Below are 12,674 nucleotides of genomic sequence, written 5' to 3'. Positions count from 1 at the left end.
TGTGGCTCCAACAGATCCCAGGAACAACATCAGAGCTCTCTGTCCAGAAGAGTGCAGTGCTAGGAACAGCTAAGATACTGCGCAGAACCCTCGGACTCCCAGGCCTCTGGTAGAGGACCTGAGGTTGAGAAAGACACATACCACCCATTGGGTTGAGAGGGGAATTTTTTTTATATATATATATAAAAATAATAAAATCACTTCTGCTGCATTCACACCCCTTTTGTGTTTACTTAACATGAATATTCTATAAAAGAGCTTATTGCTCAAATGTACGTGGAAACAGTACGTTTTAAGTGACTATGAGAGATAGTGACACGGTTTGAACTCATAAATGTAAGAAACCTGATTACAAAGGTTATATGTATTCAGTCTGTCCAGTCACAAATAACCAACACAGCTGGAATTTGGAACATTTACAGTAAACTGGTAACAAATAAACTACAGAACAGCAGTTCTTCACAGACATTAATTTGAGTCTGAATAATCTGATGAATAATCCTGAGAAAATTCTAAATTGCCCACAATGACTCATAAACAGAAAAAGAGGTGAAATGTGCCAAATAAATCACTCATCAGTAGCTATTCTGACAGTTCTTCTACTACTTAACAAAATATAAGGATTTCCATTTCTCCATTTTGTAATAAACTGCAAAATTGCCAGATTTTCAGAACACAGTAAAAAAAAAATCTGAATGGTGTCATGAATTGTAACCCAGAAATTCATTTTAAATGCACCTGTAGACAGAATAATAAAAGAACAGAACCTAATGTTAATTGTTTATATAAGATAAATCCCACATATATCTCCTTAAAAACCCATTTCTTCAATGATGACTCTAGTGGACTATGCTGATTCTTATAGAAAAGCACTATATACACATGTGATTTGCCAGAGGCTAGAAAAAAGTATGAAATCACAATGTAGTGACAGCAGTAGAAATATATGTCTCACATTTCTGACAAAGCAATAGCATTGTTTTCTATTAAAACACAAATAATTAATGCACAACATTTTAACTAATGGGAGGATGGGAGGCATCTCAAAACACAGATCTATTGATAAATGGGCACACATGTGCCCTATTCAACATAACGAATGCCTAACTTTAAGTATGCCAGTGAGATTTAAAGTTAAGCATGTGCTTAAATGAATCAGGATCTAAATGATTTTTCACCACATTACATTATCATGTACATCTTCTATTCATAATAAAAACCATAATAAAAACCAAAATCCATAAACCTGTCTTTGCACCTTCATTTACTGACATTTTCATTGTGTTGACAGGACTGATGTGTTTCTAGCAAGTTAGCGGAGTCCACTGCTGTTCCTACTATTATTATTTGATGCATTTATCATTGTTGGTGGCTAGTGTTTTGCATTGAAATAGTTCATTTGGTGCAAAGAGGGGAATAAAGTACCAATACTCTCCCAAAACTGGCACTTACTTCCTTTTAATGCTAATTTGTTGGCTATTTAGCACAAGGCCTGACAGTTCTATTTCAAGAGGCAACAGTCAGATTAAGGGTGAGGGAACAAAGTCAAAGCAGAGTCCAGCACAAGGGAGCCAGATTTACTCCTATTTAAGTACATGGGAAGGAAATTTTTCCCCTTTTGCCTTCAGTGGGAATAGGATTGGGCCCCAAAATATTACAGCAAAAATTAAAAATACCCTTTCCCTGTTAAAGCACCCAATCCTTCAAAGAGTTTATCAACAGCATCCTCATCTCCCAGTGAAGTTCATAGCTTAGGACACTCTATACTTCGAAGGATTGGGCTCAGAATCTTCTGTCCCTCAGTTGGGTCTTCTGTTCCCCAAATTCTAGATATCTTTTTCCCCACTTTTCCTCGGTACAGTTATAGTTGTTGAAGTAGTAATGAGGATGACAAATAAGAAGACAAAGTCATGTGATAAAGATAGACGGTAACTTAATAACCACATTTATCCACGCGTTCCACAGTCGTAGCTTATGCGCCATACATGATCCTACACACGCTTCCCCATCTCGATAATGCTTTGTCCTGGGAGTGGCCCCATTGCAGTCAACAGGTCTCTTTGCATAAGTAAGGAATGGTTTGCAGGATCAGTTTTATAGCGAATGAGCCCAGTCCTATGAAAACTTGTTTATGTCAGTGCCTTGCTCGCAAGGCGAGTCCTGTTGGCGCCCTTTCAACGGCACCACTCACAAAGGACTATGTTCTGAAACCTTTACTCTGTAAGTGTCCTAGTAGACCTCACTGGGACTTCTCATGTGAATAATTGCTCACCAGTGTGTGTAAGTGGCTCACAATCTGCCACTTTACTCATGTTGAGTACTGACTTTTCATGGGCAAGGTATTACTCAGTATGAGTACTAGTGGCAGCATCTGGTTCCTAACAACTACTGAAGTGAGTGATGACTACTCATGCGAGCAAGGGTTTCCAGGATCAGACATTAAACTCATGAGAGGCTTAGAATTTTTTGCCCAGCCTCCTGTTATTTCAGCGATTGCACACTGCCTGTGGTTGGCTATCGGCTAGGACAATTCCTTTGATGTTCTTTACCAAGAACTGTGTTTCTAAAGATGAGCACTGATTGGCCTTAGTTGCTGTCATTGCTATTTCAAATGCACAAACAGGCTGACCTCCGCTTCTTCTCAACTTTATCTCTTCATTTTAATGCAGTAACTAAAAAAGAATTGGAAGCTAAAAATATGTGCATGCAGCATAACCTGTGATCTCCCACTGTTGTTTGTACTTGTCCTTCCCTTTCTATTCCTACTGCCTCTCCCTTTGTTTACTGCCACTCCTTGGTCTCTGCTGTGGGGTGTAGGATCCAGTCCCAAGGTCCTCTTTCCCAATTTGTCCCCAATGGGTGTATTCATGTGAGTAAGGACTTCAAAGAAGATTGCCTGCTCCTCGAGGCCTATTTTTGGAGCCTTCTTTGTCCGTAAAACTCCCCTCTCCTCCGTGGTGCAGTATCAATGAATAATTAATATAGTGCAATAATTATATGCAACAGACTTTACCATGTTCTAATTTGCATCTGGTTTTCAGCATTTCTAAAAAAAAGTAAAAATGAATTTAGCTTTTTTGATTTTTGTTTGGAAGAAAAGAACACTTTTTCTTTCTTCCATACATGTTCCCCCTCCGTATTGTTATTAATGGGATTGTTTTGCACGGTAACAGTGTTTTTAAATATTTAAGTTGTAAGGCATTTACAACTACAGATTAATGACAAGGTTTTCAATAAGCTCAGGTTAGGGAAGGAAAGCCAAGGTGGGACCAAAATATTTTCATATCAAGTGAATAATTATTTATTCAGTGTCATTTGCTTGTTCACATATGAGTTTAATTTAAGAGAGAGAGAGAGAAATATTAACATTTCATTAATTTCAATACAGTCTGATTGTTTGTAAAATATACAAAGGATTTGCCTCTTATTTTGAAATAAGTAGATCTATATAATAATATAATAATAATAATGGAGATATACCTATCTCCTAGAACTGGAAGGGACCTCGAAAGGTACAGCAGCTGAAGAGCTGGCCTAATGGAAGTTAGAGTGTTTGAAGGTTCTGAGGCCTCTGGAACCATTCCGATAAAAAAAAAGTAATTGTAACATGATCATTTCTCCTGGACTAAATAGGATACCAATATTCCCAACTGATGTTATACACCAGGCGTAGGCAATCTATGACACGCGTGCCGAAGGTCCTGGCCGGTGGTCCGGGGGGCTCTGCATTTTAATTTAATTTTAAATGAAGCTTCTTAAACATTTTAAAAACTTTATTTACTTTACATACAACAATAGTTTAGTTATATATTATAGACTTATAGAAAAAGACCTAAAAATGTTAAAATGTATCACTGGTACACAAAACCTTAAATTAGAGTGAATAAATGAAGACTCAGCACACCACTTCTGAAAGGTTGCCGACTCCTGTTATACACTATCTTGTGAACGTTAAAATGCAGCTTTTAGCAGTGAGAGTAATTTACCATTGGAGCAGATCACCAAGGGATGTGATAAATTCTCTATCACTTGAGGAGTTTCTAAATCATGACTAGCTGTCTAAAGCAGATGCTTTAGTTCAGCCATAAGTTGTTGTCATGCTACATGCAGGAATCACTGGCTGACATCAGAGGTGCTGGAACTAGGAGTGCAGGGGGTGCTGTAGCACACCCTGACTTGAAGTGGTTTCCATCATATACAGGGTTTACAGTTTGGTTCAATTGTTCTTAGCACCTCCACTATAAAAATTGTTCCAGCACCCCTGGCTGACTTTACACGATGTGTTGTGCAGATCAGACTGGATAATCATAATGGTGTCTTCTAGCTTTAAAGTTTATGATTTTAAAAAATATTGGTTCATTTCCTCCGCCTATTAGATTTCAATCTAGTAGATCTTCTGAAAATTGTAGAGTGAGAAGAAAGAAAGAAAGAAAGAAAGAAAGAAAGAAAGAAAGAAAGAAAGAAAGAAAGAAAGAAAGAAAAGTGCACAATTGTGCTTGTATTTATCAAAGCAAAGAAAAACATCTTAGAGACCGTACTTTGATTCTATCTTCTAACCTAAGGCATGTGTCTTTTGTTTTGTAGGCGGTACCTGTGTTGTTAACCCCACAGATCTTTTTTGCTCTGTACCCGGGCGCTTATCTCTACTCAGCTCCACTTCTAAATACAAAGTGACCATTGCAGAGGTGAAGAGGCGCCTCTCTCCACCCGAATGCCTCAATGCTTCGCTCTTGGGAGGCATTTTGAGAAGGTAAGCTGAGGTCAGGTGTAGCAGAGTCAAGGTAGCACTGTCATTCTTTTCCTCATAAACTTTTGTCTAGATCATCATCGGTAGAGTAGATCAGAAAATGGGGGGCAGGGGAGCAGGTGAAAACAAAGAAAAATATTCTTTTCATCAACATTTTCTGCAGAAAAAGATGGACTTTTCATCAAAAAAAAAAAAAGGAAAAAAAGAAAGAGAAAAAATCAACTTTTCATTGGCAAGACCAAATGTTCCATGGAAAGCAGACCCTTTGTGTGGAAAAATTCATTCAGTCCAAAAACTAATTTCCTGTTGAAAAAGAATTTTGATGGAAAATTTTCAGCAAGCCCTAGTCACAGCTTAACCGCATCAGGGAATACGAGGGAGTAAGGCCCCCCGTCCAACCCTCCTCAGATTTTGACTCCAGCCGGGATGGAGTGAGCAGGTGCTACTTGCTCGATTCTCCCCGCTCTGGGACAATGGGCCAGTGAGAAGGGAGCAGTAGGCAGGGTCTTGTCTCCCCTCTGCCCCACTCACCAGACAGAAGAGCTGCCTCAGTTTGCAACAAGCAGTAAGCTGATCGACTAAAAAGAGAGAAGTAACTTATTACACCTCACATCGCCAGGGGAAAATGGGAGTGGATTGTGACTCAGAGGGGTGTGTGTAAGGGGTACGTCAATACTCCATAGTGAGCCTTGGGGGGTAACTCAGGTTTGAGACCAACGACCCTTCTGCCCACACACAAATTTGTCTGATTCTGCACCTAGCTTCTAGGTCTCTGCTATGGGGGATAAGCCCTAGCCCTGTTATTTTTCAGTGTGGACACAGGTCAAGGCACAGACCCCAGCAAGAACGTTTCTATACTGAGGCATGGACACATTACTACAGCTGTGAGAGCAGGTGTAAGCCCAGGTTTCCAATGCAGTGTGGAGGCTCATGTGCAGCCTTGGAAACATCGAGTCCAGGTTTACGATGCAGTGTAGACATACCCAAAGTCTCTTGAGCAGAGCTGGGTGACTAACAGGTATTTTGATTCGTTGGGGATTTTAAAAAGTTTAAAAAAAAATCATTTTGGGTTAGATCAAAACCATTTTTTTTTTAATTTTGAGAGAAGCAAAAAGAAAGAATTTTAGTTTCAAACCAACCAAAGTGTTTAATTTTGACAAAATTAAATGTTTTGTTTCAATGCTGACTATTTAAAAAAACTTCTGGATTGTTTCAAAATAGCATTTAATAACATTTAAAAACAAAAAAGTTATTTCAAACAGAAAAATTGAAGCATTTCAAATAGGAAATATCAAAATCCACTGTGTCTATTTGTCTGGATTTTTTCTTCGGAGGTAAGGATGTTTCAAAAAGAACAATGTCTTGGAATCAACATGAATTTGCAAAACGTTTCAGTGTTGCCCAATCTGCATTTTGCACCAGAAAAACTTTCAACAGACAAATTTTGTCCAGTTCTGTTCACGAGGCTACTTTAAGGGTGGAGCAACTTATGTGAAACCCTTTGCTCAGGACTGTGCTGAACGTCACACCCTGAAGTAATTTAAAGCTAGATTCTGATCACAGTACCCATGCTCAATATCACTTTACCCAAGTGGTACTTCAGTGGGGACACTTCTAGAGTAAATCACTACTCGGTATGAGTAAGGAAATAAGGATCTGTCCTTGACAGATTTTTCATTGACATCAGCAGTGGTGGGATAGACCCTAGATTAGCAAAAGCAGTGAATGGAAATTTTAGACTGGCATGTAATGAACAAACAAGTAAAACGAATACACAGATATTCTTCAGGAACTATTTTGGAGCAGTTGTATGGCTTGTGTTATACAGGGAGGTTAGAATGGATGATCACAGTGGGATTTTTTGGCATTTTAGTCTATGAATCTGTGAATAAAATCAAGGTGGGTTTTTTTTAATCCCATTCTATCATGACAGAGCAAAATCCAAGAATGGAGGGCGCTGTTTACGAGAAAAATTGGACAGGCTGGGACTGAATTTGCCTGCAGGAAGAAGGAAAGCAGCAAATGTCACCCTTCTCACTTCCTTGGTTGAAGGTAGGCTTTTGTAATATCATAATATAAAAATACTGGTCACGTAATAATGCATTTGCAGTGTTGTAGCCATGTTGGCCCCAGAATATTAAGAAGACAAGGTGGATGAGGTAACATCTTTTTATTGGACCAGCTTCTGTTGGTGAAAGAGACAAGTTCTGAACTCTGAGTGAGGACGAAATCTTCTCTCTTTCACCAACAGAAGTTGGTCCAACAAAATATATCATCTCACCCATCTTTGTCTATGTAATAATTTGCATTGATATGACATCTTCCATCCCTAGATTTAAATATCATTATCTCATTTTGTACAAAGAGGCACATGGACTTGCCTAAATTCATGAGAGAATCACTGGCAGAGACAGGAGTTAAAACATAGGTCTCCTGTCCCCTAGTCCAGTAGCGTATTCATTAAACCATGCTTCCCTTCACATTTATATGATGCTTTCTGACCAGGGAATTTCACACATTAACCAAAGAAGCATCACCGTGCTGTTGGGAGGTAGATGAGGATTCTATACCCATTCTACAGATGGGAATATTTTTCTGGAAAATTTGTCCTTTTTGTGTGTGTCTCTTCATGAATTGCCTAAAGCTGGTTCAAAATCTTGAACATTTTCCCAAAAAAAGGGGACACATTATTCAACAAAGAATTTTTGTGAGAAAAATTCCTTTTTTAAACCTAGAATTGCCCATGAGCAGCTTAAGATTTCCCAGGATTTATCTACAGTTTGAAAGGAATTCAACAAGCACTCCCTGCTGATAATTGCTGGCCTGTAGCTTGGTCATGAGCAGCTCTGTGTCCTGGAGAGGTGAGGAACAACTCCTCCTAGGGGCTGAGAGCTCTCAACTCCCCTTGACGTAGTGGGAGCTGAGCACCTGATGGGATAATACCCTACACGTCCATTCAGAAGTAAACATGGCATCTCAGGTTTAAAAATGGGAAAATGAAATGGTCACAAGTGTGGGAGTGGAGAACATGTAGCACCTGGCAGGAGGGACTTAGCTCGTCATGTAATCAGGTCCACTCAGCACATATGACTAGATTGGGATTTAGGCCTGGTCTGCATTGTGGATTTGCCCAGATCACTCTAGGATCTGCCTTGGCTGCCTGTTAGTTTCCAGGTGGAGTTTAAAATGCTGACTGTGGCCTATAATGCCCTAAATAGCTTGAGATCAGCTTACATAGGGGGGAGGGATAGCTCAGTGGTTTGTACATTAGCCTGCTAAACCCAGGGTTGTGAGTTCAATCCTTGAAGGGGCCATTTGGAGAACTAGGGCAAAATTCTGGGGATTGGTCCTGGTTTGAGCAGAGGGTTGGACTAGATGATCTCCTGAGGTCCCTTCCAACCCTAATCAGCTATAATTCTACTTGAGAAGCCACCTGTCTCAGGCTGGTATAGAAGAGTTGGGACTTCCTCCAAAATCTTATCCAGAACATCTTGTCCACTTCTCAGAGAGCACTTCATCCAGTTATCTGGGATCCAAAACACTCAGTTCAACTCTGGATTTCATCACTCAGGTACCTTTATTTGGCATAAAGCAGAACAACACTGAGTTGATCAGCCTCAATCATAGGCAGGTGGGTACAGGGTGTACCACACATCCAAAGTTACACAAACAACCTCTTCCTTTATATACATTTACACATTATGTTGAATTTACTGTACATTACATCACACATTTTTGGAATGGCTTGGTCTCTTTGCAGGAACCAATCCCTGTAGAGCATGGTCTGTCCATATGCTGTTAATTTACATTCCAAGTTTATCTTGTCCATAGTCCCTGACATCAGGGTGCTGCTGTTTATCTTAGTTAGCACAGACTCCCTGACTCCAGCGTACTGTTTGTCAAACCCCTGTTTACAACTTAACCTTCCATTTGCCTTCCCATTTATGCCCACTAAGAAATGAGGCAAGTTACTTATATCAAACCAGGCCTACAAGAGGAGAGAAGATGTTCTTGAGGAAGAGTTCTCTGGGTACATAACAGAAGGAGCCACCAGCAGGGAAATACTCCATAAAGTCCTTAGAAATTCACCCTTCCTCTTCCCTAGGTCTGAAATTGCCAGAATCTGTGGATCTTTGGGGCCCATCACACAGCTTATCTAATTGCAGAAGTTCTGTACATTTCACGGGTGGGGATGTGGTTTTTGTGGAAGCTGAAGTAGGGAAATGTTTTTTGTGGCTTCTTTTGTGTAGAGGAGGGTCGCTGGTTTGCTCCATCTGGATGCGTTTTCCTCGGAGTGTATTTCCACTTCTCTGTCCAGGGCACCTTCACGTGGCCTTGCTGAAATTGGTTGAATGTGATGGATTTCAGGAGGGAGTAAAATCCACACGTACGTCTACCCCAGCAAAGGCACTGTCATGGTAATTTTCCCCAATCTGAACCTTAGAATCCAAAAAAAATGGGGTACCAGCATGAATTCCTCTAAACTTAATTTCCAGCTTCGATCTGATAAGCTGCCACCAATCAGGACTTGGAGTGCCTGATAAACTCTGGTCTCCCCAACCTTCCCTGGGGACCCCAAGACCCAAATTCCTTGAGTCTCACAACAAAGGGCAATAAACCATTTCCCTTCCCCCTCCTTTCTTCCTCCCAGATCTTTCCCGCCCTGGATACACCAGGAGATTACCGTGATTCAGCCTCCTTGAATCACAACACAGAGAGATCAGGTTTTTTCTCCCCCTTCTTCCCCCCTCCCAGGCTTTTCCTCCCTGGGTTATCCTGGAGAGATAGACAGATTCAAGCTCCGTGAATCTAAAACAAAGAGGAAATTTACCTTCCCCCCTCCCTGCTTTCTCTCCCCTCTCCCCACCAAGTCCCTGGTGAGTACAGACTCAATTTCCTTTGAGCCTTAACCAGAGGAAAAATTAATCAGGTCTTTAAAACAGAAAAACTTTTAATAAAAGAAAGGAGAATAAAGATGATCACTGTAAATACAAGATGGAATATTACAGCGTCTCTCAGTTTATAGAAACTGGAGAAAAGCCTCCTCCAGCAGAAATACAATTTAAAATACTTCCAGCCAAATACACATTAAAACTCTACTAGCCAGATACACATTTGCAAATAAAGAAAACCAATTAAAAAGGCTAAACCGCCTTTCTACTTGCACTTACTACTTGAATAGAAAATTAGAGCCTGTAGTACGTCCGGTCACTCTCAGATCCCAGAGAGAACACAGACAAAGAAAAGAACATACAAACAAAGACTTCCCTCCATCGAGATTTGAAAGTATCTTGTCTCCTGATTGGTTCTCTGGTCAGGTGTTGCAGGTCACTGTTTGTTAACCCTTTACAGGTGAAAGAGGCATTAACCCTTAACTATCTGTTTAAGACATGCACAGTCTCCCACCGACTTAGGACCTCATTATACTGCAGCCTGTGCCAGAATGTCCCTTCCAGGGCCTGGTTTAGATAAGTGGATTATCAGTCTGCAACAGTACCGAGCTAGTCCTTTAGTTCACAGAGTACCACGTTATCCTCTTACAGCCAAAGTTCCTGGGGTGGAGCTCTGGGGTGGGTTGAAGGAAGCATGCAGGAGTGCAGAGATCACATTTGCTTGGAGATGCTCCCCCATGGAAGGCAAAAAGCCAGCCACACTGTCATTTCACAAGGTGAAAAATCCAAGAGTGACTATCAAGCAATTGGAACTTTAAACAATGCAAAATAAGACTTTAAAATCCAACACTTAAAAAAAGACAACCCAGGATTTTTTCTGCCAAAGCCCATGAAGACACCAGTTTTATTGTACCCTACATGCATCTTTTCAAGGATCATCTCTTCGGTATCCCTTCCCAAGCATTGCACGTCCTGGTAAATAGGTCAGCAGGGAAAACGGCTCTTTTATCCGCCCTGATATAAAACATCATATTCTATCTTATCCCTTCCTTTAGCCTTTGTTTTCACATCCCTCCCTCCTCCCTTTCCATCCAGTGAGTGGAAAGACAACTTCCACCCCACCTCTACTACTTATATAGGAGTTCTGCTGGATAGTAGCATCAGATGGGGATAAAGCCAAGGAGGAGAGGAGATTCAGATCCAGAGCTTTCTCCTGGGACATTGCCTCTGCCTTCACTCCAGATAGGAGCATCCCTCAGTCTTTGCTAGTCCCAGGAGAGCTTTACGCTGCTCCTTGCACCTGCCGTCAGAAGCCTGTCAGGGTACACAGCCTGGTCCCTCCAGTGGGGCTTTCCAGAGCTGTTTGTGTTAGCTCAACCTCAGCAACTGTCCCTTTCAATCATGCAAATCTTCCCGGTCAATTGTCAAGTGTTATAGGAACATGTTGCCGTTCAGCGCAGGCAATAGCTGTAAACAAGGCAGAGCCCAGATTTAATGGGAAATAACAATGGTCTCTGATGGCGTCTTTTGTCTCCGACTCAGGAAAATGCTCTGGCTATTAGCAACAAAGTCATTTTTTTGTGTTTAAACAGGGCAATTGATTGGAAAACGCAGGGCTTTTAATGGGAAGCTAGCATCCATCTTTACCATGGAGGGACTAGTACTCCACTGAAAGAAGCAATAGCAAGCTAGGAAAGGAAGAAACCAAGGTGACATCAGCAAGATCATAAGCAGGTGTAAAAAGAGACCCAATACAGCTCATCAACATTTTCCAAACTTCCATTTATTTTCCAATCAATATTTTTTTGTGGGAAATTTGATGGGAAAAAAGGGAAACATTTTAAGTGAAATTTCACACAGTGTGTTTCTTATTTTTCAATGCTATGTACAGTTAAGAACTCCCTCAAGCAATAATCAAAATAATGTGCAACTCCGGCATGTATATAAAGACATTATAAAAGCTGCATCTAAATAAACAGCATGCTGGTACTGGGACAAAACCTCAGGTTTGTTCAACAATGAGGGTGTGTGAAGAATCATAGCCTACAGACTACAATATTTAGAACCTGACATTTTAACACAGAAATCTCTTTTCACATGGCACATCTCAGTAAAGCACTATATAAAATCTTCATTAGTTTTCTCTTTCCAGTGAATACAGAATTTTAAAGTTATGTGTACCTGTGACTATACACATATATATGCACACAACACATGCAGACATTTATGCACATACATTTAGATAGATAGATAGATAGTTAGATGCTATTATGCCTAATTTGTGCGGAAGTAGCACCCAAACAGAACCAGAGTCCCAACTCAAGATATAAAATTCAAATTATAATCCCCTTGGCATAAATGTCAACACAGCTATGTACTCAGCAGTGGTCCAATATACATGCAATCAATTGGTGACCAGTATTTACAATTGTAATCACATTTGCTTTCCATTTGCCTGCATGTTTTTGCAAATGTTATCCAAATGCTAACATTATTATTCTGGGCCCTGTAACATGGCTGGCTGCTTCCCATGTACCCTCCGTATGTGGCAGGTACTCCACACAAACAAAGGTTTCTCTTCCTTCTCCCAGGCCTTGCTGCCTGGAGCCTTTCTTGCTTTGGGAGGCCACTCCCAGGACCTTCCTGGCTGGAGTCTCAGAGTATGTCTACATTGCAATGTAAGCCCAGGGTTAGTGGGACTCGAATCAGCTGATCCATTCTAGGGAAACCTGGGCTTGAGCATCTACATTGTATTTTAACCCTAGGTTCAAAATTTTCTGAGCCATACTCGAACCTAAGGTTCTGATGTCCTCACTGCAGTGTAAAGACCCGAGTCAAAATAACCATATCTCAGAGTCCCTTGAGTGCCCACCCTAAAATATGGCTGCTCTAGCACTAGGACTGTGCTGCATTGTGGAAAAACTATACTGCCCTGTCATGGTATAATTCCCTACCCTGAACTTTAGCGTCCAAACAATGGGGTACCAGCATGAACTCCTCTAAGCTTAATTACCAGCTTAGAACCTGTAGCGCTG

At 40.7% G+C, this 12,674-nt stretch overlaps 1 protein-coding gene across 1 annotated transcript in view; it reads left to right on the top strand.

The window, feature by feature from the left end:
* Positions 1-12,674, top strand: part of TFAP2D (transcription factor AP-2 delta) — a 64,205-nt gene that overhangs the window by 18,665 nt on the left and 32,866 nt on the right. The window contains exons 4-5 of the mRNA XM_032804086.2: positions 4,585-4,750; positions 6,681-6,799. Coding sequence (XP_032659977.1) covers positions 4,585-4,750; positions 6,681-6,799 — 285 coding nt within the window. The remainder of the gene's footprint in view (positions 1-4,584; positions 4,751-6,680; positions 6,800-12,674) is intronic.

Source organism: Chelonoidis abingdonii, chromosome 3 (assembly GCF_003597395.2).
Source record: "Chelonoidis abingdonii isolate Lonesome George chromosome 3, CheloAbing_2.0, whole genome shotgun sequence".
In the NCBI taxonomy this organism is placed as follows: domain Eukaryota; kingdom Metazoa; phylum Chordata; order Testudines; family Testudinidae; genus Chelonoidis; species Chelonoidis abingdonii.
Note: the sequence above shows the minus strand (reverse complement) of the source record. Positions and strands in the feature narration are given on the sequence as shown.